A 22,892-nucleotide genomic window follows, 5' to 3' on the forward strand; every position below is an offset into this window, starting at 1 on the left:
CCTGCCTGGAATTCCTGTGTTAGTTCAGACCCCAAAACAATCAGGGATTTCCCATTCTGCTGGGCTGGGCTGGGGTGCCCATCCCAGAGCTGCTCCCCTGTGTCAACCTGCCTGAGGAGCTCAAAAAGTTCCTGTTAAATTCCACAATGCAAAAACCCAGTAAAATAATGGCAATAATGGGATAAAATCATGGGAACAGCCTTGGCAGGGGGGTTGCAGATGATTCACCTCTGCTGGGATACTGCAGAGCCTGAGCTGGGTTTGGGATTGGGGTGCAGGTGCTGTGCTCCACATGGATCCCTGAGCTGGGTTTGGGGTCGGGGTGCAGGTGCTGTGCTCCCCATGGATCCCTGGCTGGTTTGGGATTGGGGTGCAGGTGCTGTGCTCCCCATGGATCCCTGAGCTGGGTTTGGGGTCAAGGTGCAGGTGCTGTGCTCCCCATGGATCCCTGGCTGGTTTGGGGTCGGGGTGCAGGTGCTGTGCTCCCCATGGATCCCTGGCTGGTTTGGGGTGCAGGTGCTGTGCTCTCCATGGATCCCTGTGCTGGGTTTGGGGTCGGGGTGCAGGTGCTGTGCTCCCCATGGATCCCTGGGCTGGGTTTGGGGTCGGGGTGCAGGTGCTGTGCTCCCCATGGATCCCTGGCTGGTTTGGGGTGCAGGTGCTGTGCTCCCCATGGATCCCTGAGCTGGGTTTGGGGTCAAGGTGCAGGTGCTGTGCTCCCCATGGATCCCTGGCTGGTTTGGGATTGGGGTGCAGGTGCTGTGCTCCCCATGGATCCCTGGCTGGTTTGGGGTCGGGGTGCAGGTGCTGTGCTCCCCATGGATCCCTGGCTGGTTTGGGGTGCAGGTGCTGTGCTCCCCATGGATCCCTGGGCTGGGTTTGGGATTGGGGTGCAGGTGCTGTGCTCCCCATGGATCCCTGGCTGGTTTGGGGTCAAGGTGCTGTGCTCCCCATGGATCCCTGGGCTGGAATTCCCAGCAGAGCAGCTCCCACAGGCAGTTCCTGGATCACGGGGCAGATAAGATCTGCTCTGGCCCCACCCAGCAGCTCCTGCAGAAACCCAGCACACGCCAGGGTCACTCCTGTTTTTATCCTCCCCGGTCCAGCACGCTCGGCTTTGGGACACACATGGGCAGCTTGCAGGCACAGCATCAGCTCCAGGGGCACCCTCTGTGCCCTGCAGCTCCCAACGTGCAGCGGCTGGAGGAACAACACAGAGAGAGCAAGCTGAAACGGCATCGTTAAAGAAACCCGCCTCTAACACAGCTTCCCGTGCCATGGACGTGGGAATGGAAACTCCCAGGGGCACTTCAGCTCCTTGGATCAGGTTTAGGAAGGGCAGCCCCTCACAGAGCCGTGGCTGGAGGGCACAGCTCCCACTCCTCCTCTCCTGGAAACAAACAGGAAACTCCCATCCCTTCCCACCTGGGTAAAGCTCCATCCCTTCCCATTTGGGTAAAGCTCCCATCCCTTCCCACCTGGGTAAAGCTCCCATCCCTTCCCACCTGGGTAAAGCTCCCATCCCTTCCCATTTGGGTAAAGCTCCCATCCCTTCCCACCTGGGTAAGGCTCCCATCCCTTCCCATTTGGGTAAAGCTCCCATCCCTTCCCATTTGGGTAAGGCTCCCATCCCTTCCCATTTGGGTAAAGCTCCCATCCCTTCCCACTTGGGTAAAGTTCCATCCCTTCCCACCTGGGTAAAGCTCCCATCCCTTCCCATTTGGGTAAAGCTCCCATCCCTTCCCACTTGGGTAAAGCTCCCATCCCTTCCCATTTGGGTAAGGCTCCCATCCCTTCCCATTTGGGTAAGGCTCCCATCCCTTCCCATTTGGGTAAAGCTCCCATCCCTTCCCACTTGGGTAAAGATCCCATCCCTTCCCATTTGGGTAAAGCTCCCATCCCTTCCCATTTTGATGAAGTAGCTTCTTCCTTTTACCCCAGCACGGAGGGGCAGAAGTGCCCACCCCAAACACTGAATATTCATGACAAAAGGCATTGTTTTATGTGAACTGGAGTGAAACCATGCCTGTATTAAGAACCAGCTGCCCTGAATGTGCTGAAGAAGCCTTCCCAATGTCACATTCCCGGTTTTCCGTGCGGGATCCATGGTGCTCAGAGACACAGCACCCTGCTCCTGCTGTAAAGGAGCAGCTCACAGGGTGGATTGCCTCTTCCTCCCAGAACTGCCCTCCATCCCAGCCTGACCCCAGACAATCCCAGAGCCAGGAATTTGCCGGCCAGGGCTGATGCAGGCGGCTGAGGTCATCCCGACATATTTCACAAGTGAGCGGCTCTGCTGAGCTCCTTCCCAAAGGAAAAGTACACAGAGGGAACAAAAGGGATCCTCTGCACAACACAGGCTTTTTCCAGCCCCAAGTCATTCCAACAAGACAGTCTGACTCCAGCAAGGCGCTTTTTAAAGCAGAAAGAGCCCGTATTTTCCCTTAAAGCACCACCCAGGAACTGAAGCACGGATGAACCTGCAGTTGTTACACCCAGGAGTAGCTCAGCACAGAGCAGGGTCCAGCAACTCTAACTAAAAAAGGCATTTAATCCATTAGTTTTAGGCTGGGTCTTCAATTAAAGCTAAACCTTGGCTTTTAGGCTGGACTCAGACATCACCTGGATAAAATCAGATTTACGTGGACAAGAATCAGACAATGCAGAACAAAAATGAAGGCACAGGTTCTTCGCTGAGGAGGTACTTTTATAAACAAATTAAATAGAGTAAAACAAAGGTTTTGTGCAAGAAATTCCTCACAGATGCAGGACTTCATTTGCCTGTAAGACCCCTGAATTCCACAGTGCCTGGCACATGGAATATCAGATGCATTTTATTGTATTTGCATTTAACTTCACCCCAAAGGCCACAAAACAGGAGACATGTCAGAGGCTGTCAGCTACAAAAGGGTGAAGAAAATGCATTAAGACACAGCTTTTTAAAAAATAAGCCTCAGATGTGGCACAAGTGGATTGGAACTGAGTTTGTAACTAAACCATGGAAGTTTCTTTGGGAAAAGACCTGACAAATTCACACACTCCCACCCCCTGCTTCCAGTCTGCAGCAGTTTAAAACCTCCCAGAGCTGCCACATTTGTGTTTTTGGAGGAGCTGAACTCTTTGGGATGCTGCTCTGGGCACTCTGTGGGGCACTGCAGGAACAGAGTGCCATCCCCATTGCTCACACAGCATTTGCTGCTGCTGGTGCCCCTGACCCCAGGAGAATGAGCAGCAGCCTCTGCTCCAGCTCCTCTGCCCCCAGCAGCTCTGAGGGTGCTGTGCAAGCAGCAATTCCAGCAATTCCAGCCTGTCTGGGCATTCCACGGGGAAAAATCAGGGGTTTCTCCCCTTGCCCCAGTGCTAATCCTCCTCAAGCTGCCCTCAGCTGCCACACGGACGGACGAGTGCTTATCAGGACACATCTGTGACTCAGGAGACTCGTGCTGCCTTCAGTTCCTGGAAGGGATGGATGTTCCATCACTGCCACCACCCCTGCTCAGCTTTAAGGCACTGAAACCCAATCAAATTTCTTTTTTCTTTCTTATTCCTGTGGTTTTTCTCCCTGTCTCCCCTTGCCCCTCCAGAAAAGAGGAGGAAGGACTCTCTGAAGGAGGTAATGTTAGTATTAAACATTCCCAGGAGTGAGTCCCCCCAGTAATTCCTTCTCTAGAATCTGCTGGCTGTCAGGAAAGCAATTTTTTCCACCTTAAAGCAAGAGAGGCCCCCACAGGCTCTACTTCAAGCCCACAAGACTTTCATCTCAGCCACGAGTGGCAGTGACCATGGGATGTCCTCGTCCTGTTGTGCAGTGACCATGGGATGTCCTCATCCCGTTCTGCAGCTCAGCCAGGAGTGGCAGTGGCCATGGGATGTCCTTGTCCTGTTTTCAGGACCATGGGATGTCCTCATCCTGTCTGCAGTGACCATGGGATGTCCTCATCCCATTCTGCAGCTCAGCCAGGAGTGGCAGTGGCCATGGGATGTCCTCATCCTGTCTGCAGTGACCGTGGAATGTCCTTATCTCGTTCTGCAGGGACCATGGGATGTCCCCATCCCGTTGTGCAGCTCAGCCACCAGTGACCATGGAGTGTCCTGTCCTGTCCTGTCCTGCTGTATCCCAGCACTTTTGGCACCCTGCAGGAAGAATTTGGAACTCTGGGTCCAACAGTGACACAGTGAGGGGGTGCCAGCATGGAGCAGATTCCCAGGAGGGTTTCCAGGTGGCTGCAGCTCCTGTAGCTCTGGGAATGTCCCCTCAGGACATTGTGGAGTGTCCCTCAGACCATTGTGCAGTGTCCCTCAAGCCACTGTAGTGTCCCTCAGGCCACTGTGAGATGTCCCTCAGACCATTGTGGGATGTCCCCCAGGCCACTGTGGTGTCCCCAGGCCATTGTGGGATGTCTCCTTGGGTCATTGTGCAGTGTCCCTCAGGCCATGGTGCAGTGCCCCTTAGGCCACTGCAGAGCCACTGTGGTGTCCCCAGGCCATTGTGGGATGTCTCTCAGGCCGCAGTGCAGCGTCCCCCAGGCCACTGCAGTGTCCCCAGGCCGCGGTGCTGTCCCCAGACCATTGTGCAGCATCCATCAGGCTGCTGTGGGATGTCCCCTAGGCCACTGCAGTGTCCCCAGGCCGCGGTGCTGTCCCCAGACCATTGTGCAGCATCCATCAGGCTGCTGTGGGATGTCCCCTAGGCCACTGCAGTGTCCCCAGGCCGCGGTGCTGTCCCCAGGCCGCGGTGCTGTCCCCAGGCCGCGGTGCTGTCCCCAGGCCATTGTGGGATGTCCCCCAGGCCACTGCAGTGTCCCCAGGCCGCGGTGCTGTCCCCAGGCCACGGTGCTGTCCCCAGGCCACTGTGGGATGTCCCCCAGGCCACTGTGGTGTCCCCAGGCCGCGGTGCTGCCCCAGGCCATTGTGGGATGTCTCTCAGGCCGCAGTGCAGTGTCCCCTGGGCCACTGCGGTGTCCCCAGGCCGCGGTGGTGTCCCCAGGCCACTGTGGGATGTCACCCAGGCCACTGCAGTGTCCTCAGGCCGCGGTGCTGTCCCCAGGCCATTGTGAGCACCCCTCAGGCGGCGGTGCGGCGGGTCTCCCGGGACAGGGTGAGAGCGCTGTCCCTGTCCCGGCACTCGGCGGCGTTGGAGCAGTGTGACACGGCGCCGGCGGCCTGGCGGCACTTGCGCAGCAGGATGCGGCGCAGCAGCAGGTACACCCAGGGGTCCAGGATCTGGTTGAGCGAGGCCAGGCGCACGGCCGTCAGCGGCAGGTTGCACTCCCTGCGCGGCTCCCAGCGCTGCCAGCCCCGGCACGGCCCGGCCGCGTGCTCCGACACCATCCGCAGCATGGTCACCTGGGGGGACAGCGACAGGGACACAGTGAGGGCTGCGGGTCACCACAGAGCAGGCTGGGGCTGCCCCTGCATCCCTGCAGTGCCCCAGACAGGGATTGGGGCCTGGCTATGGGCTCCGACACCATCCGCAGCATGGTCACCTGGGGGGACAGCGACAGGGACACGGTCAGGGCTGAGGGTCACCACAGAGCAGGCTGGGGCTGCCCTGGCATTCCTGCAGTGCCTCAGACAGGGACTGGGGCCCGGCTATGGGCTCCTGTTGCAATGTGATTTCCTGTCTCACCTATCCCAACCCCTCAGGTGTGCCAACCTTTCCTTTCCCCTTTGCCCTCCTGCTAAGAGCTGCCCATCAATCTTAACATTCCAGCAGGCTCGTGGTGTGGTTGGCAGAAGTTCCAAAGATGCCCCTCAGCTCCGGGCTCATTGGCCTGTCCCAGTGTCTTTATCCCTTGAGCCTTCCCCTCCTCACACCTGGTTGGTCCTCACCTGTCCCTTTGTCCCTTCCCCTGTCCCCAGGCTTAAAAGGACACGGGACCATGAGGCCGGGATTCTGTTGGGAGCTGTTACCACATTCAGAGTCTGTCAGCCTGGAATAAACTCTGGATTAAAACTCTACCATAGAATCCTCTCCTTTCTCTTCACTGTTGCCTGAACCTTTTCCACCAGAGGTAAACTGAGTTCCTGCTGTGCCTGGATTTGTTCCCAGTGCCCAGCTGCAGCACCCAGCCGGCCAAAGGTGTCTCTGAGGTGAAACACCACAGCTGCTGCCTTTGGTCCAGCAGCAAGGGCCAGACACGGCCAGGCACGTCCCACCCCGAAATATTGGGATTAATATTCCATATGCTCCAACACCATCTGCAGCATGGTCACCTGGGGGGGACAGCGACAGGGGACACAGTGAGGGCTGCTGGCTGCGTGTCACCACAGCTGTGGCACTGCCACACGGCAGGCTGGGGCTGCCCCTGCATCCCTGCAGTGCCCCAGACAGGGCTTGGGGCAGCCGGGGATGGTGGAAGGTGTCCCTGCCTGTGGAACTGGATGAGTTTAAGGTCCCTCCCAACCCCAGCCTGTAAGGGACTCTGTGGGACAGCTCCTGAACACCTGGTTTTCCTCAACAGATTCTTTTTCTGCTCACAAATCTTTCCTGGACATGACTTGGAGGCCCCAGCTGTCCGAGTGTGCTGCCTGGGATCCCTGTGGAACAGGGCTGTCCATCCTGCTGTGTGTGCTCCCAGTGGGGCTGTCTGTCCATCCTGCTGTGTGTGCTCCCAGTGGGGTCTGTCTGTCCATCCTGCTGTGTGTGCTCCCAGTGGGGTCTGTCTGTCTGTCCATCCTGCTGTGTGTGCTCCCAATGGGTCTGTCTGTCCATCCTGCTGTGTGTGCTCCCAGTGGGTCTGTCTGTCCATCCTGCTGTGTGTGCTCCCAGTGGGGCTGTCTGTCCATCCTGCTGTGTGTGCTCCCAGAGCCACAGTGATGGATGCACGCCCAGCTCTGCCCAGCACTCCCAGCCCTTCCAGCCCCAGATAAACCGGCAGCCAGGCCCAAAACTGCTGGGAAGAGGCCGAGGGAGCAGACCCGCTGGGAATCACTGCCAGTCCTGGCCCCTGGAGAGAGGCAGGCCAACCTGCAATCCCACAGGAAGGCTCCTCAGAGCTGTGTCACCACAAAGGTCACAGCTGGGCTGCTGCTGTCCCCGCGGGCTGGGACAGCCGGAGCCACGGTGGCCGGGAGCAGAGGCTCCAGGGAGGATTTTTCCACTCAAAGGGATATTCTGGGTGCCAGATCAATAACCATGTGTTGACCTTGGAAAGCCTGGGCTGAGTCTGGAGGGCAGGGCGGCGTGGACAGCACAGGATTGTTTTTGTTTCTTTAAACAGAAGCAGCTGAGGATTCTACCCACGACATTTCATTGACCGAAGTGGCCACAGATAGAGCCTTGTGAAAACAGGGATGTAGAGCTTTGTAAAAACATGGACACAGACCCAGAGCACATCAGGAGCCACCAGAGCACCAGACCCACACTGCCAGAACCTGACCACTTCCCTGGCTCTTCACACACTGGCCCTGTCCAGACTCTGCCATCTCTTTTTCAGATGGAGCTCCAAAACCACCAGGCTAATAAAAATACATTTCCCAAGCACACAACTGCTGCTCTTTTCTGGTTTTATTACGTAATATCCCTTTATTGGAGTAGTTGTTGGGCCAACAGCTGCTCTACTGGAAATTTTGTTTGTTTGATATCATTAGAGGTTGTTTATCATGGCCTGTATTGGTCTTCTAAATGGATTAAAAGCCTGCACAAGGCAGAGGAACAACATCAGGTGGAATAAAGTCAACATAATTCATGCCATTAAAAATTTGGCTCAAAATGCTGATGATTGGATTTATTCAACAAGAGCAGCCAAAACTTTACTGTTATCATGAGTGTGGTTTTATACGTCTGTAATTTCTGTCTGCCAGGAGGGATAAGCAGCAGAAGTATTTTAACAGGAAGAGCAGAAGAACTTCTGAGCATTTTAGCTTTAAATAACTTGGGAACAACTCTGGGAAGGAATAATTTTGTAGCTGGAACTCCAAAATTATTATTATAATTCTAAGTTGTGCTGCAGCAGCGTTTCTGTGAAATCAAACTTGCTCCGTTTCACCTCGGGGTCATTTATCTGCTTCTCTCCAGCTCAGGGGCTATCCCAGAATCCCAGACTGGTTTGGGAATGGAGGGACCTTAAATCCCATCCCATTCCACCCCTGCCATGGCAGGGACACCTCCCACTGTCCCAGGCTGCTCCCAGCCCCAGTGTCCAGCCTGGCCAGGGACCCAGGGGCAGCCACAGCTGCTGTGGGCACCCTGTGCCAGGAATTCCTTCCAATATCCCCTCTAACCCTGCCTCTGGGAAGCCATTCCCTGAGTCCTGTCAGAACGGGCTCCAAACAAACGGGTCAGTGTGAACTGCAAACCAACCAGGCCAGCCTGGAGCGGGGTGTTCTCCCAGGTGCTCCCTGTGAGTCCTCCTGTGTGCTCGGAGAAAGGGAACAATTCCTGCCCTGTCTGCTCTCCTCCCTCCTTCCCAAGGCAGCCGAGAGCCAGACGCGCAGGACACTGCAAGGAGCCCTCCAGAGCACAGCCACGATGTCAGAGCTTTCCCTCTGCTGCTAAATCACATTTGATTTTGTCGTTTACATCAACAGATCAGCTCTAAAAATACTGTGTGTGGCGAGGGTGTTGTTTACCTCACAGCAGCAGCTGCCAGGATCCATTAGTTCTCAGTTACAAAACTCAGATGTCTTTAAAAAAAACACAGAAACAAAAAAACCTCCCCTGTCAAGTGCCAGATTTCCATTTCAGCTGTTTCTTACAACTGCTGAGTGCTGCAGCTACGGGTTAAATGATTGCTATGAGCTGGCTTTCACTGAAAAGGCGTTTGCATTCTCCGTGCTCACTTCTCCAAAAGTCTCGTCTGTAGTTCCTGACCTACACCTCAGGGGTGTACAGAGCATGTTGGGGAGCATTTAAATGGAGGTTTATGTATAAAAATGGAGGTAATTGTAAAAATAACCCCGCAGCCATGAGTCTGGATTGTGAGAACCCCACAGAAGTTGTTCCACACCTCCAAGTGTTGCTGCTGCCACCAAGGGAAGGGAAGTGCTGCTGAAATCCCTCGTGCCTGTGGCTTGACTCCTGCCTCTGAAACCACAGAAATGCCCAGGGCACCAAACCACCAAGCGGAATCCATGTTCCTCACTGGTTCACCTGGTTATGAGGGAGGAGGAAACGCTTCCCCCACCTCAGGGCTCTCCTCTCAAGCTGCAAGGCTGGTGGAACCCTCAGGGGTGACAGGACACGAAGAAAACTCCTTCTCCAGCCAGAAAGAGCCTTTCACATAACCTCAGCATTTCCTCAACCAGCTTCAGCCCATCCTGCTCAGAGAGCCCAAGAACAAATTTTCCAAAAATCCTACTAGTCCTTGATAGAACAACCCAGCCTTTTGGGATTCCAGACCCCCGGGTGTGCCCTGGTCCCACACAGCAGGGATGTGCATTCTGCCTCCCCCACTCCTACATCACCAGGAGGGGTTCTTAAGGAAGGAATAAGAAAATAGTGGAAAGCAATGCAAAGATCCTTAAAGACCAGGCTGGACAAGCCCTGAAGGCTGCTGTAAATCAAACACAGCGGGCTGCCAGCCACAAGGCACTCACAGAGTCACAGCTTGCGCGTTTTCTCATAAAACACCGACGGAAGTTTTGCTGCAAGGTGGGAGCAAACAAAACCCCCTAAATCCCATCCAGCTGCAGTGTCCTGCTCCCAGAGCCTCTCCCCACATCCCCCTTTTCTCTCTGCACAAGAGCCTTGTTCTCCTCCTTTTATCTGCGGTTCCTGCAGCTGCTTTCCCTGCACTCGGCTCTCCTCTGGGGCCTCTGCCAGCTCCTCTGCTACACCCGTACCACACTCGGCACCCCTGTCCCTGTCCCTGTCCCCATTCCCGCTGTCCTCCTCTCCTACACCCATCCCATGCTCTGCACCCGTGTCCCTGTCCCTGTCCCCATCCCCGCTGTCCTCCCGTGGGTCTGTCCATGGATGTCCCCCTCTGGGGCCTCTCCCAGCTCCTCTCCTACACCCATCCCATGCTCTGCACCAGTCCCTGTCCCCATTCCCTCTGTCCTCCTCTCCTACACCCATCCCATGCTCTGCGCCCCGTCCCTGTCCCCATTCCCACTGTCCTCCTCTCCTACACCCATCCCACGCTCTGCACCCCTGTCCCTGTCCCTGTCCCCACTGTCCTCCCGAGGGGCTGCCCATGGATGTCCCCCTCTGGGGCCTCTCTCAGCTCCTCTCCTACACCCATCCCATGCTCTGCGCCCCTGTCCCTGTCCCTGTCCCTGTCCCCGCTGTCCTCCCGAGGGGCTGTCCATGGATGTCCCCCTCTGGGGCCTCTCCCAGCTCCTCTCCTACACCCATCCCATGCTCTGCGCCCCTGTCCCTGTCCCCATTCCCGCTGGCCTCCTCTCGTACACCCATCCCATGCTCTGCACCCCTGTCCCTGTCCCCATTCCCGCTGGCCTCCTCTCGTACACCCATTCCATGCTCTGCACCCCTGTCCCTGTCCCTGTTCCTGCTGTCCTCCCGAGGGGCTGTCCATGGATGTCCCCCTCTGGGGCCTCTCCCAGCTCCTCTCCTACACCCATCCCATGCTCTGCACCCTGTCCCTGTCCCCATCCCCGCTGTCCATGGATGTCCCCGGAGCCCCCCCGTGCCGGCCCCGCTGGCTCCCGCCCCCGAGGACGCCGAGGGCAGCCCGGGGCTCACCTACCAGCAGCGGTGCCCAGCATGCCGAGAGCACGCACATGATGCCCAGCAGCTGCAGCAGCGTCTCGGTGGCGATGCGGCCCCAGCGCGAGCCGGGCTGCGCCGCGCCGGCCTTGGCGCGGCAGCGCGACACCAGCGCCTCGATGGTGGCCAGGTTGCAGGCGCCGGTCACCACGAGGGACAGCAGCCCCAGCGCGGCGAAGGCGGCGGCGAAGGCGCTGCCGCCGGCCGTGCTGATGAAGCACCAGGTGCCGGGCCACTGCAGCGCGTAGCGGCCCAGCCCGGCCAGCGGCAGCAGCGCGAAGGCCACGCCGGCGGCCCAGATGGCGGCCAGGCCGCGCTCGGTGGCCCGCGGGCTCATGTGGCTGGCGTACCAGTGCGGGGCGCGGATGGCCAGCGCCCGCTCCACCGCCATGGCGCTGGCGATCAGCAGCGGGCACAGCCCGAACACCGTCATGCTGAAGCCGAAGAAGTCGCAGAGGCGGCCCGAGGGGTCCATGGCCGCCCAGGGCCGGCCCGACAGGTACACGGAGATGACGACGGGGCTGGTGAGCAGCTGGCCCAGCATGTCGGTGAGCGCCAGGGAGCCGATGCACAGCAGGAACGAGCGCTTCCTGCGGCTGCCCTTGGCGCGGTAGCTGCGGGACACGAGCAGCATGGCCAGGGCATTGCCCGCGACGCCCGTCAGCATCATGGTCAGCGGGATGGCCACGGACACGGCGCTGCCGCGCTCCGCCGCCCGGCCCGTGCCGTTCCCCCGCGGGCCCGGCCCGCCGGCCGCGCTGGCGTTGGGCGGGCGCTGCTGCCACGGGCTCATCCCGGAGCCGGCAGAGCCCGCATGGAGCGGGCACGGAGCGGGCACGGAGCGGGCACGGATCCGGCAGAGCCCGCAGGCACCGGACACACAGCGGGGACGGAGGCGGCAGCGCCGCGCCGCCGCTTTATGTGAGGGAGGGACGGGACCCGCCCCGGGGCCGGCAGAGGCGGAGCGGGAGCGAGAGCGGGCAGAGCCCGAGGGGACGGAGCGGGAGCCGGGCTGGGCAGGGAACGGAGCTGGGCAGGGGCTGGAGCCCCAGGAGGGGCTGAGGGAGCTGGGCAGGGGCTGAGCCTGGAGCAAAGGAGGCTCAGGGGGCCCTTGTGGCTCTGCACAGCTCCTGCCAGGAGGGCACAGCCGGGGGGGTCGGGCTCCAGGGAACAGGGGCAGGAGCAGAGGGAACGGCCTCAGGCTGGGCCAGGGTGGATTTTGGGAATGGTTCTACCCCCAAAGGGTGCTGGGCACGGCCCCGAGGCTGCCAGAGCTCCCGGCGAGTTTGGATGCTGCCAGGGATGCCCAGGGTGGGATTGCTGGGGGGTCTGGATCAATGATCCCTGTGGGTCCCATCTAACCCAAGATATTCCATGATTCTGTGAAAACACCCGGAAGTTTTATAAAGTATTTTGCTGTTGAAATTAAAAATTATTTTTAAGACTTAAAGGATTGCAACAATGTGAATGTGTGGGTGGACCAGGTGAGCTGACTCACAGGGCCAGGGTCCGCACAGGTGACAGGAACCAGGGTTGGTGGAGGTGACAGGGTCAGTGCAGGTGACAGGGACCAGGGTTGGTGGAGGTGACAGGGTTGGTGGAGGTGACAGGGTCAGTGCAGGTGACAGGGACCAGGGCCAGTGCAGGGCAGCGGGAAGCCTGAGTGTCCCCAAGACAAAGCACTCGAGCACAGTTGACTCACAGGTTTTATTTACACTTGTCTACAGCATCATTTTGCCTTACACGTTCTCTAAGCCAAATGAACCATCCTCCTCCTGCTTTGCCTGTGGCCTATCAGTTGCTAAATTTAAAACCTCCCCTCTGTTAAGTACAGCAATAATTGGAATACAAAGCACAAGAAAACCCAAGGCTAACAACAGAGCGTCTACTTGATCTGGTTTTACAGTTTAGTTGGACGTTGAAGTCAGAGGCACAGTTACAGACTAACCTGCTCTTGTGCAACCTACACACATTTAGCATGGAAATTAGAGAGAAAAGAAAGCATTAAAGAAGAAACTGCATTTTTTTCTGCAAAGAGATTTATCAAAATACCTCTACACCAAAAACATTTTGCTTCTAGACCAGTCCAAAAGACGTGGCTCAAAAAAAGGAAAAAAAAAAAGAGAAAAAAAAGCAGAATGGAGTTTTTCGATTTTGCTCCGTTTGTTTCTGCGCAGTTTATCAAAACAAGCAGCAAATCTGGCAGTTTTATTACTGAAATAAATGAAGGTTCTTTGCTTGCTTAAGAAGAAGAGTTTTCCTTACCATACTTACCTTGTGACGGCACTGAAGAAACTTAAACCTTTCTTAACCAAACGGAGCTCAAGAGAGACCAAGTTTTATACTCAAATGGATTCCATAAAGCATTTTAAGCCATAAATTGTGTTGAAGGGAAAAAGTATGATCGATGAAGAAGACGTTGAAGATGCCAGAACTTTCTCCACAGTTTATTCATTCTCATTTTTAAAGAAAAATAAAATTAAGATACCTTGAAAATTTTAGTCAGCCCCAAAGGAAATTTTACAGGCGGCCTGCAGAAGCTTCCCTTGATTCCAAGGAGCCAGTTCCATACTCCTCCAGCCCAAGAGCAGATCCCAACCGATCCGTTTGGAAGGAGGGATCCCGGAGTCCCGGCTCTGGAAACCACCACAGCCACAGCCCTGTGCTGGCTGCAAATGTCCTCCCTCGCCAGGAATGAGGCTAATTCCCTCTGGAATCATGATGGACAGGGGGTTTGAGCTGCTAGAGAGGGGTGTCCATCTGCACTGGCACTGCTACGTGGCAAAACAAAAACTGCTCAGCCCAAGGCCCCACTGCTGGCCCCAGGTCCCCCAGCCCTGCTCCTGCTGTGGTCCCAAGGGAGCTCCATCCCACTCTGGAAAACTCACGGCTTCCTCCTCGCACAAAGAGCTGTGCCAGGGCATTCCCAACCTGCTCCTCCAGCTGAGGGAGCCAGGAATGGAGGAACTGATCTTGAAAAATAATAAACCCCCCCCACACCACAGAACTTCCCCCTGTGCCGGGGAGTTTATGGCTTAAAATGCTACTGCGGGTTTGGGTGATGGATGAACAAAGCTGCAGTTTGCCAGAAAGCCAGGACAGACATGCACCTCTACTAGCAGATTGAGCACTTCTGACCAAGTAAGACACCAACTTCTTAAAAATGTCTCATGCACTGACTGGAATTTTGGTGGGTTTTTGTAAGTGTGAGCTTTTACACATTATTTCTTTTTAGAACTCGTACGGGAACCAGAATGGGAGGATCCGGAGGAAGATCTGCGGCGTCTGCAAGATACAAATGGAGAAAGCATGCACAGAAATGAGCTCAGATTCATCCTGGCACCCACTTTGAGCAGCATCCTACCATAGCTGGAAGCCAAGTATATCTCATGGGGGCCTTACAAGAATATACAAGTAACTTTAAGCAACTAATTTAACACTAAAAGTCTAAGTTTAATACTGAGAGTAAATACAGTTTCTATTTCAATGCAGTATTTGCTTAAGAAAGTAATTCGGTAATGAACACATTAATACTGTCACACACTGAAAGAAGGGTGAGCCAGGTTTTTATACAGAACATGCTCCTACCAGGAGGACTTTCATTGGAGGGGGGAAAATTATCAAAAAAAAGCAATTACAGAGGGGTTAACAAAAGTAAGAGTAGGGCAAGTGAGGAAACTACTTTTACTATGAGAATAACTGCTCGGATTCAATAGCTTCCCAGTGAATCTCAGTCCTTGGATAACTACAATAAACCATCACACATCTCAATACAGCCATTCTTATTCTACATAAACCCAAACCTTTCGGGTGACCGTGATCTCGAGCGCCTTTTTTTGCGATCACCAGAGGAAGAGGATCTAGAGCGGCTTCGCTTCTTGCCTCTCTCGGGGGAAGACGAGGAGCGAGAGCTGGAGCAAGATCTTTTCCTTGGGGTGGAAGACCCCCTGTAGGACCTGGAGCTGGATCTTTATTGATTGAGAAATAAACCACATTTAATTCTGGGATCATGGAGAAGGCACAAAGACAGAACAAGCAGAGACAGTTTTCATCAACATTCACTACTCTGTTTTCTCCAAGGGTATGCAAAATAAACATCAGGGGCTTCCATACTTACTCTGCCAAGAACACTGCTACTGCCAGGGCAGCTTGCCCAAGAAATTCTGCTAAGTAGTGTTTCCTGATAAACGGACCACCAATGGTTTGGAAAGCTCTCCCCAGCCTTCAGCAAAATGAGCCTTTTTGGCAAAAAAGCACTGAGAGGCTGCTGGGAAGTTGCCTCTGTAAGGATCTTCCTCAGCTGTTAAACTCACACATCAGAATAACCTGGAAACCAGAGATCTAAAGCTGATTTACCATGGTTCACTTTATCCTACCAGACATTTCACACTGCATGTTCATCTGACCAAACAGTATCAAATCCAGCTGCTATATTTACAGATCTCAAACTACATTTATGAAGAGACTGAAACCTTCCTCAACCAAAATACTGCAAAAAAACCTCTCAGAATAGAGCCAGAATATATAAAAACATCTCTTGGAACACAGTGCCCCTCTGGTGGGGCACAGGGACACCTTTCCTCTTCCCAAAAGCATAGATTCCATCCTGTGCTGACCCCCACAGGATAATCCACAGCGTGTCCCTGCCCCCAGGGGGAGGTGCACTATTTTTCATTGTTCTTCCCAACCCAAGCTTCCTCACTTAGAATTTTGGGATTCTCTGCATGCATGGAGAAGGGACAGCCCTTCACTCCATCACAGAGGGAATGTTCTGCCAATGGAATGCCTGTGCAAGGAGACACCTCAAACATGCTTTTGTTCCTGTTCCCTGCCCAGCTCAGTGATGGTCTACACAAATCCCTCTGCTCTCAGCTTCTCCCACCATTTCCTACCAACATTTTCCTATGATCCCCCAGGTTCATACAGGAACGGCTGCCCTGTCTTGTGGAAGATGCAGAATCCTCACTGAACACAAAACCAGAAGGACAGCGGCATTTCTAACGCTCCTCCAGCTCAAGCAGCCCCAGTGGAAACAGGAAAAGCGCCCAAATGCCTGCAGCAGGGAACCATGCACTCAAATCCTTCTTCCTCCACTGCAGCTCGGTGGCGTCCGCTCGTGCGGCTTAGGCCAGACTTAACCTCTCGCACCAAAACCTCAGCTCCTCAGTGAACTCAGCTCCTGCAGAGACCCAGCAGGTCTGACTTCCAAGATAAAAAGCAGTTAATGTTTGTCTGAGCAGCACAGCCTTACGGTGGGGCCAGAGCAGCTGCAGCCTGTGCCCTGTGTCTGTGCAGGGACAGGCTGGTACCGCATTCACCTGGATTTGGACCCACGGGACCGCGACTGTTCCCTGGAGCTGGAGCGGGATCTCGATCTGGAACTGGAAGAACTCCTGGAATGGGACCTGCAACAACACGGGAGATCTTTTTCCAGTGTCTGACTTGCATTTAGCAGAGTTACTGCTCCTGAGAGCAGCAGACACGAGGCAGCAACACAGTCTGAGTCCTAAAATGCCAATCCCCTCCTGCCCCCAGCACACTTAAAACCAGACACTTCTACACAGCATTAAAAACATTACAAAGGCAGCTTTAGATTATGGCTCCTAAAACAAAGCACAACAATTAAACAGGATTGCAGTTATCTGGCAAAAAGAAATAACTTCCTATCTGTTCATTATTTAATGAAATCAATGCTTTAATTTGTGCCTTAACTGGAAACCCATCAGTTTCCTTCAGAGGCAGAGCAGATGAGAGCATTAGGATTGGCCAGTTCAATTTTCCCCCAGCCAGTTCTCACAAGCACTTTGCAATCATCTTCAAATTTTCATAAAGATTTTCCCCTGCATTATAAATTAAGTGGTTAATCTGGGGCTAAAATACTGCCATATCCAACACAACTTATAACTGGCCACAATTATTTCCCAGTTTTTCACTGATGGATTTTCTCTAAAGCACAAACCACAAGAGGAATTTAACAATGGCAGCAGGCTCCAGCAGCCACTGGAACCAAAAGCACTGAAAACAAATTCTAATAATAAATTCTAATAACAAATTCTAATAATATTTTCAGGTAAAATATATTCTACTTGCTGTCAGTCTCTGTTACCATGACTTTCTCATTTTACTGGGCAAGACATAGGAGTATGAACATTTCCTAGCTAGGAAATTACATTTAAACCTTTTTAAAACCCACAAAAAAAGGCATCCACAAATGACAACTGCTATTTCCAATTATCTGTAGCTAAAAGCAAAAAGTTTAAGAGGAAGTTGAAATCTCAGTTAGGACAAGTTACTTTCTACTTCACTGTTAATATCTGTGAATTAATGACCAAAGTTATGGGCGGGTGAGATTGAGTGTCCTTGGAGCCTCCAGCCAAGCACTCACACTGCTCTGAGCAGTGGCAAGCAGGGGAGGCTGAGGAACAGAAGAGGCAGCAGGAGCAAGAGCCAACAGTGATGGGGAGAAGCCAAGCCAGAGGCTGCAGAATTTGGGCAGTGACAGCACTGAGAACACAGACGGGCAATGATGAAGCTGGGAAGATTAGAAGAAACTTGAACTTTACAGATGTGGATTTAATAAGTGACCCTGGGAGCTTGTTCTGAATAATCAGGATCCTCCTTGCATGAGCTATAAAGAGGTCAAAAGCTCTAATACTGACATCACCCAATTTCAAAGCACTTACTGAACTGTTCATTTATTACTGAATTTAAATAGCAATGTGAGAGCTTAAGCCTGCCCAGCAGACCTTTATGAGGTCCCCCATAAACCCTCAGTGTTATTAGAGAATTCCAGAGTGGTTTGTGTTGGGAGGGACCTTAAAGCTCATCTCATTTCACTGTTCCATGGGCAGGGACACCTTTCACCGGACCAGGCTGCTCCAAGTCCTGTCCAGCCTGGCCTAGGACAGTTCCAGGGATAGGAAGGTTCTGACAACATTGCCACTGCATTTAAAACTTTGTTACTTGCCATTAAGTCAAGTTCAAGTTTCTTGTCTTTATTCCCAGGATATTCCCACTTGTCCTTTCCCTGAATCTGCCTGGGCTGCATTGTCACTGCCTCTTCTGCCACCTCCTCCCACTCCAGCAGTGCCCCCCTCTGTCCAACAACAGAACCACACATGGCCAACGAGCTGAAAGCCTGAAAATAAATTACATTATTCCATCTGTCTGAAGGATTTCACCAAACACCAACTTAAATCCCTGAAACAAGCCCCAGAGAGCCTCCCTGCTGCAGCTCAGGCAGAGCATCACCACCTCTGTAAACGGAGAGTTATTCACATCATCACACAACTGTAAGGCAATCAAACAAAGTAAATAAGGAAGTCAGATACTGACATTTTGCCTGGCGTTACCCTGGACCTGTACCCGTTTACCTGGACCTAGACCTTGAGCTCGAGTGAGAGGATGAGCGCGAGGACGAGCGCGAGTGGGAGGAGCGGGACTTGGAGCGGCTGCGCCGCGGCGCCTTCTTCTTCTTGTTGGTGTCCTCCTCCTCACTGGCATCCAGGTTGTACTTGGACAGGTCAGCATCATCTTCATCCTCATCCTGCCACGGGCACAACACAGAAGACTCAGGCAATGCTTTGAGCTCCCCCTCAGTTTTTACTAATCTCGGACTTTACTTCATGTTCTTTCCCAGCCTTTGAAAGCTGAACGGAATGTAATGAGACCTCACAATTTTAAGCAGTAAAGAGTGACTGAAAATTGGTTTTGAACCAAACCCCCCGTTATTTAATGGAGTTAATGAGCACACAGACACATTTTTACCACTTACTTTAAATGAATTTTCACCCTCAGAATCTCTAAGCAAAGCCCAACTCTGCAGAGACAGATCTCATATGCAAAGTTTGGTGATGGCTGTGTAAAACAGCACCATCTGCACACGTCTCTGCAGGGCTGCTGCCCAAAGATGTGGAAAATCCAATAAATGATACTCACATAGCTCAGAAAAGATGGAAAAAACCTCTCAGATTATTTTATTTCATTTTATAAAAAATAAATCTGATGTGGTTTTAAAAGCCTAGGAAGAAAACTCAAGAGCACTTGCTATACATGGTAACCACACATCCAGGTTCAAATAAACATCTGGGTTCTGATCTAGGTTCTGATCTCAGGCTTGTCACTGATGATTTAAGGAACTGCCCATTTTTGAGTGCAGGTATTTAGAACAAAGCAGAGCTTGTGCACATCTCTTCCAGCAGCTTTGGGCACCATTATTGCCAGAGCTCTGCTCTAAAGGCAGCTGAAAAACACTGACCAGCCCTTCCCCTGCTCCTGGGCAGCCCTGAAATCATGATTAAAAACTGCTTCAAGACAACACACCATCCTACCTCATCCAATTTATACTTGGAGAGATCTTCATCCTCATCGTCCTCATCCTCCCCCTCAGACTCTTTATCTTCCACTTCCTTCAGGATGGAGGCAGGGCCCACTGGCTTCCCCCGGTACTTTTTCTTTTTGCGCCCAAACTGAGGAATTTTGTGCCAGGATTAGAACAGGATTTAATGAAAAACAATCACCAACTGTAATTTTGGTAACACTTCTATAAGAAAACAAATAATCATCAATTTTAAATAGGATCTTGACCCAAGGGAAGGGGGAGCACTATGGAACATTAATTAGCAACAAGGAACTTTTAAAGAGATGCTTGTCTTGGGGACAATGAACCTCCACAGAGATGAATGGGAATCTGAGCATTCTGCATTTCAATTTTATGGGATATCCTTAAACAACACAAGAGTCTCCCCAGAGCAATCCCTGCCCTCCCTTACCTCATCATACTCCCCGTCGGACTCCTCCCGCTCTATGTATTCCACGTTCTCCCGCTCATTGAATCCTCCTCCATAGCCTTGAGAAAGGGGCAAAACAACACAATGCCTTCAGCTGCCTGCAGCACAGAAACCTCCACAGGGGCTCTGGAAACCCTCAGGGGATCACAAATCTGCCATAAGGATGTAACAGGATCTCAGGAGGAACAGGAATTGTTCCCACGCACGTTTATTAAATGCAGTTTCTCACAAATCCAATTAAAATAATGGATTAGGAACACTAAAAGTATTTATCAACTTATTTAAGTACTAAGTAGTTCAATAAGTTATTTAAGTAATAAATACGTGGATATATTATTTACAATTATAACAATTATATGAAATATGATTACATTATTTAATATCCTTTACTATTTTCCCAATACTCAATACTGAAATATTGTTTTTCCTTTTGAATCATAAGCCCTGTGCTGTTCTCTAGGCTCCTTTATTTCTGTGCCCTTGTGTTCCACCCTGTGCTCCAAATTCCCTGCCCGGCTCCAGTCCTGCAGTGCATTCCCTGTCTGATCCCAGGTGCAGAGGGGAGAGTGCAGGAGCTGTAAGGAGATCCTGCCCCAGTTCCCTCTGGGCTCACATTCCCTCAGGGGAGCTGAAACTGAGCCCCAGCCCTCCTGAGCAGATAACAGCCTTATCTGTATGTGGCCAGCCCACGGGAGGCCTCTGCAGATTAATTAAACATTGCTTCCAAAGTCCTGACATCAAAACCCAACACAGGGGCAGCTTAGGCTGAACATTCCCCAATTCCCCACTCGGAGCCACCACTTCCCTCAGCACTGAAACTCGCTGGGGCCAAGAACCTGCACCTTGTACGAACTGTGCCCATTCAGGGAACACAAGGAATGCCCACTCTGATTCCCAGAGCCCTTTCTGCCAGCAGCGCCAGCAGCCAGGCACCCCCAGCTCACCTGTCCTCTCCTCCAGCTTGGCGTACTTGGGGGTGTTGCACATGTTACACTCTGAGCGCCGCGCCCAGTTCACATTGCCACAGCTGCAGGGAGACACAGAGACATGGAAACCTTACCCTTCACACTGGGGATTAAACATCCTTCAGATGGGAATAAAACATCCTTCAGATGGGAATAAAACATCCTTCAGATGGGAATAAAACATCCCACAAACTGGGAATAAAACATCCTTCAGATGGGAATAAAACCTTACCCTTCAGACTGGGGATTAAACATCCCTCACACTGGGGATAAAACATCCTTCAGATGGGAATAAGACATCCCTCAGACTGGGAATAAAACATCCTTCAGATGGAAATAAAACATCCTTCAGATGGGAATAAAACATCCTTCAGATGGGAATAAAACATCCTTCAGATGGGAATAAAACATCCTTCAGATGGGAATAAAACATCCTTCAGATGGGAATAAGACATCCCTCAGACTGGGAATAAAACATCCTTCAGATGGGAATAAAACATCCTTCAGATGGGAATAAGACATCCCTCACACTGGGAATAAAACATCCTTCAGATGGGAATAAAACCTTATCCCTAAGACTGGGGATTAAATATCCTTCAGAAGGGAATAAAACCTTATCTTTCAGATGGGAATAAAACCTTACCCTTCAGACTGGGAATAAAAGATAATCCTTGGATTGGGAATGTTATCCTTCAGACTGGGGCTAAAAGGCTACTCTTCAGACTGAGAATACAAGGGTGGGGACACAGCACTGGGGAAGGTGATAGCACTGGACAGATGTGGGGAAGATGTCAAATCAATGGGCAGGAGCAGGGCCAGGAGCACAGCTGCACAGAAGGGTCCTTTCCCAGCTCCCTCAGCTCTCCCAGGGCTCCAGCCCCTTCCCAGCTCCTTTCCCTGCCCTGCAAGGGAAGGGCTGCTGGTGCCAGGCCAGGTGCTCACTGGAACTGCCACATCCAAGAATCCCAGAGCCACAGCTGGTTTGGGTGTGAAGGGACATCACAGCCCACCCAGTGCCAGCCCTGCCATGGCAGGGACACCTCCCACTGCCCCAGGGAGCTCCAGCCCCAATGTCCAGCCTGGCCTTGGGCACTGCCAGGGATCCAGGGGCAGCCACAGCTGCTCTGGGCACCCCGTGCCAGGGCCTGCCCACCCTGCCAGGGAAGGCAGCACCTCCCAATGCCATGGGGGTGGCAGTGCCATCTCCACATTCCCTCCAAACCTGGGCACTGTCCCAGCTTATCAAACCTGGCCTTTTTCCTGGGCAGTGCTGCCGTTTCTGCTGCTCTATTAATTAATGTGCATCAAACGAGTGCTGCTCCCAGAGCACGCCCTGGAGCCCTGCTGTCCCGGCAGCACAGGGAGTTCCCAGGCAGAGGCAGCAGCCGTGTGTCGGTGCCTACGTTTTGCACTGCCAGTCGTTGGCGCTGAACAGCCCCCGGCTCTTCTCGGCCAGCGTCTTCCCGATCTCCGTCCCCCCCGCCTTCATCATCTTGGCCTCCGTCGTCTTCTCTGCGGGGAGAGACACAAGAGCGCCTGAAACGGCAGCCTCGGAACTTACCGGAACATTTCAGGGTCTTTTAAACAAAAATAAGTGGACTTCTCAAACAGTTTCGGGTTCGGCAGGAATTTTTAGAGCAGTTTTACGGGGCACAAGGAGACGAGGGGACAAGGCGTGTGTGCTGCCGAGAACTCACCTCTGCCGCATCTGTTACAGCTCGTCCTCCTGGCGAAGTTCACGTTCCCGCACCTGGGCACGGAGCAGAGCACGAGGGCCGGCATTAACCGGGGCCGGAACCCGCGCAGCGCGGGGCTCCGGCGCCGGGGGCTCACCCCGAGCCGAGCGCCGCGATTTACCCCGGCTCGGTCCCACGCCGAGAGCCAGCTCCCTGAGGCCGGGCCCCGTGCCCCCCGAGCCGGCGGCCGCGGCTCCCGGAGCCCCGCTCCCGCTCCCTGCCTCGCTCCCCGGCCGCACTGCCGCTGGCCGCGCCCCGCTCCCCGCCCCGCTCCCGCTCCCAGCCGTGCCCTCACTTCTTGTCGGGGCAGATCCAGTCGCCGTCGCTCACGCGGAAGTTCTTGGTCGCCATCTCGGGCCGAGCCGGGCCGGGCCGAGCGCCGCCGCCACACGCAGGACCCGGGCCCTGCGCCGCGCGGGCTGCCCGCCGCGCGCCTGCGCCCTGCCCCCGCCCCGCCCGCGCACCTTCCGCTCAGGCAGCGCCGCGGACGCCTCGGCCGCACGGTGAGGGGAAGGGCGGGGAGCGGGGCGCGAGCGCCCCCTGGCGGAGGGGAGGGCGGGGGGCGCGAAAAGAAAAAGCGCAAGAAAAAGAGAAAAAAATAGAGAAAAAAAAAGAAAAAGAAAAAGAAAAAGAAAAAGAAAAAGAAAAAGAAAAAGAAAAAGAAAAAGAAAAAGAAAAAGAAAAAGAAAAAGAAAAAGAAAAAGGAAGAAGGGAAAAGGACAGGGAAAAA

General features: G+C 53.5%; 2 protein-coding genes across 2 annotated transcripts; both read right to left on the reverse strand.

Annotated features, from left to right (window-relative positions):
- Positions 1–4,828: 4,828 nt before the first annotated feature.
- On the reverse strand, positions 4,829–11,465 carry PTGER3 (prostaglandin E receptor 3). The gene is made up of 2 exons (XM_036387847.2): positions 10,653–11,465; positions 4,829–5,346 (listed from the first exon to the last, which is right to left on the reverse strand). Exons 1-2 carry the CDS (start codon positions 11,463–11,465, stop codon positions 5,065–5,067), a joined length of 1,095 nt encoding a protein of 364 aa, XP_036243740.2. The 3' UTR covers positions 4,829–5,064.
- An 895-nt stretch (positions 11,466–12,360) lies between these two features.
- On the reverse strand, positions 12,361–22,585 carry ZRANB2 (zinc finger RANBP2-type containing 2). Its single transcript, XM_036387733.2, has 10 exons — positions 22,458–22,585; positions 22,124–22,176; positions 21,830–21,938; positions 20,406–20,488; positions 19,444–19,520; positions 19,003–19,140; positions 18,046–18,218; positions 15,991–16,077; positions 14,476–14,640; positions 12,361–13,957 (listed from the first exon to the last, which is right to left on the reverse strand). Exons 1-10 carry the CDS (start codon positions 22,511–22,513, stop codon positions 13,894–13,896), a joined length of 1,005 nt encoding a protein of 334 aa, XP_036243626.1. The 5' UTR covers positions 22,514–22,585; the 3' UTR covers positions 12,361–13,893.
- Positions 22,586–22,892: the final 307 nt, after the last annotated feature.

The sequence above is a fragment of the Molothrus ater genome, chromosome 9 (assembly GCF_012460135.2).
Source record: "Molothrus ater isolate BHLD 08-10-18 breed brown headed cowbird chromosome 9, BPBGC_Mater_1.1, whole genome shotgun sequence".
In the NCBI taxonomy this organism is placed as follows: domain Eukaryota; kingdom Metazoa; phylum Chordata; class Aves; order Passeriformes; family Icteridae; genus Molothrus; species Molothrus ater.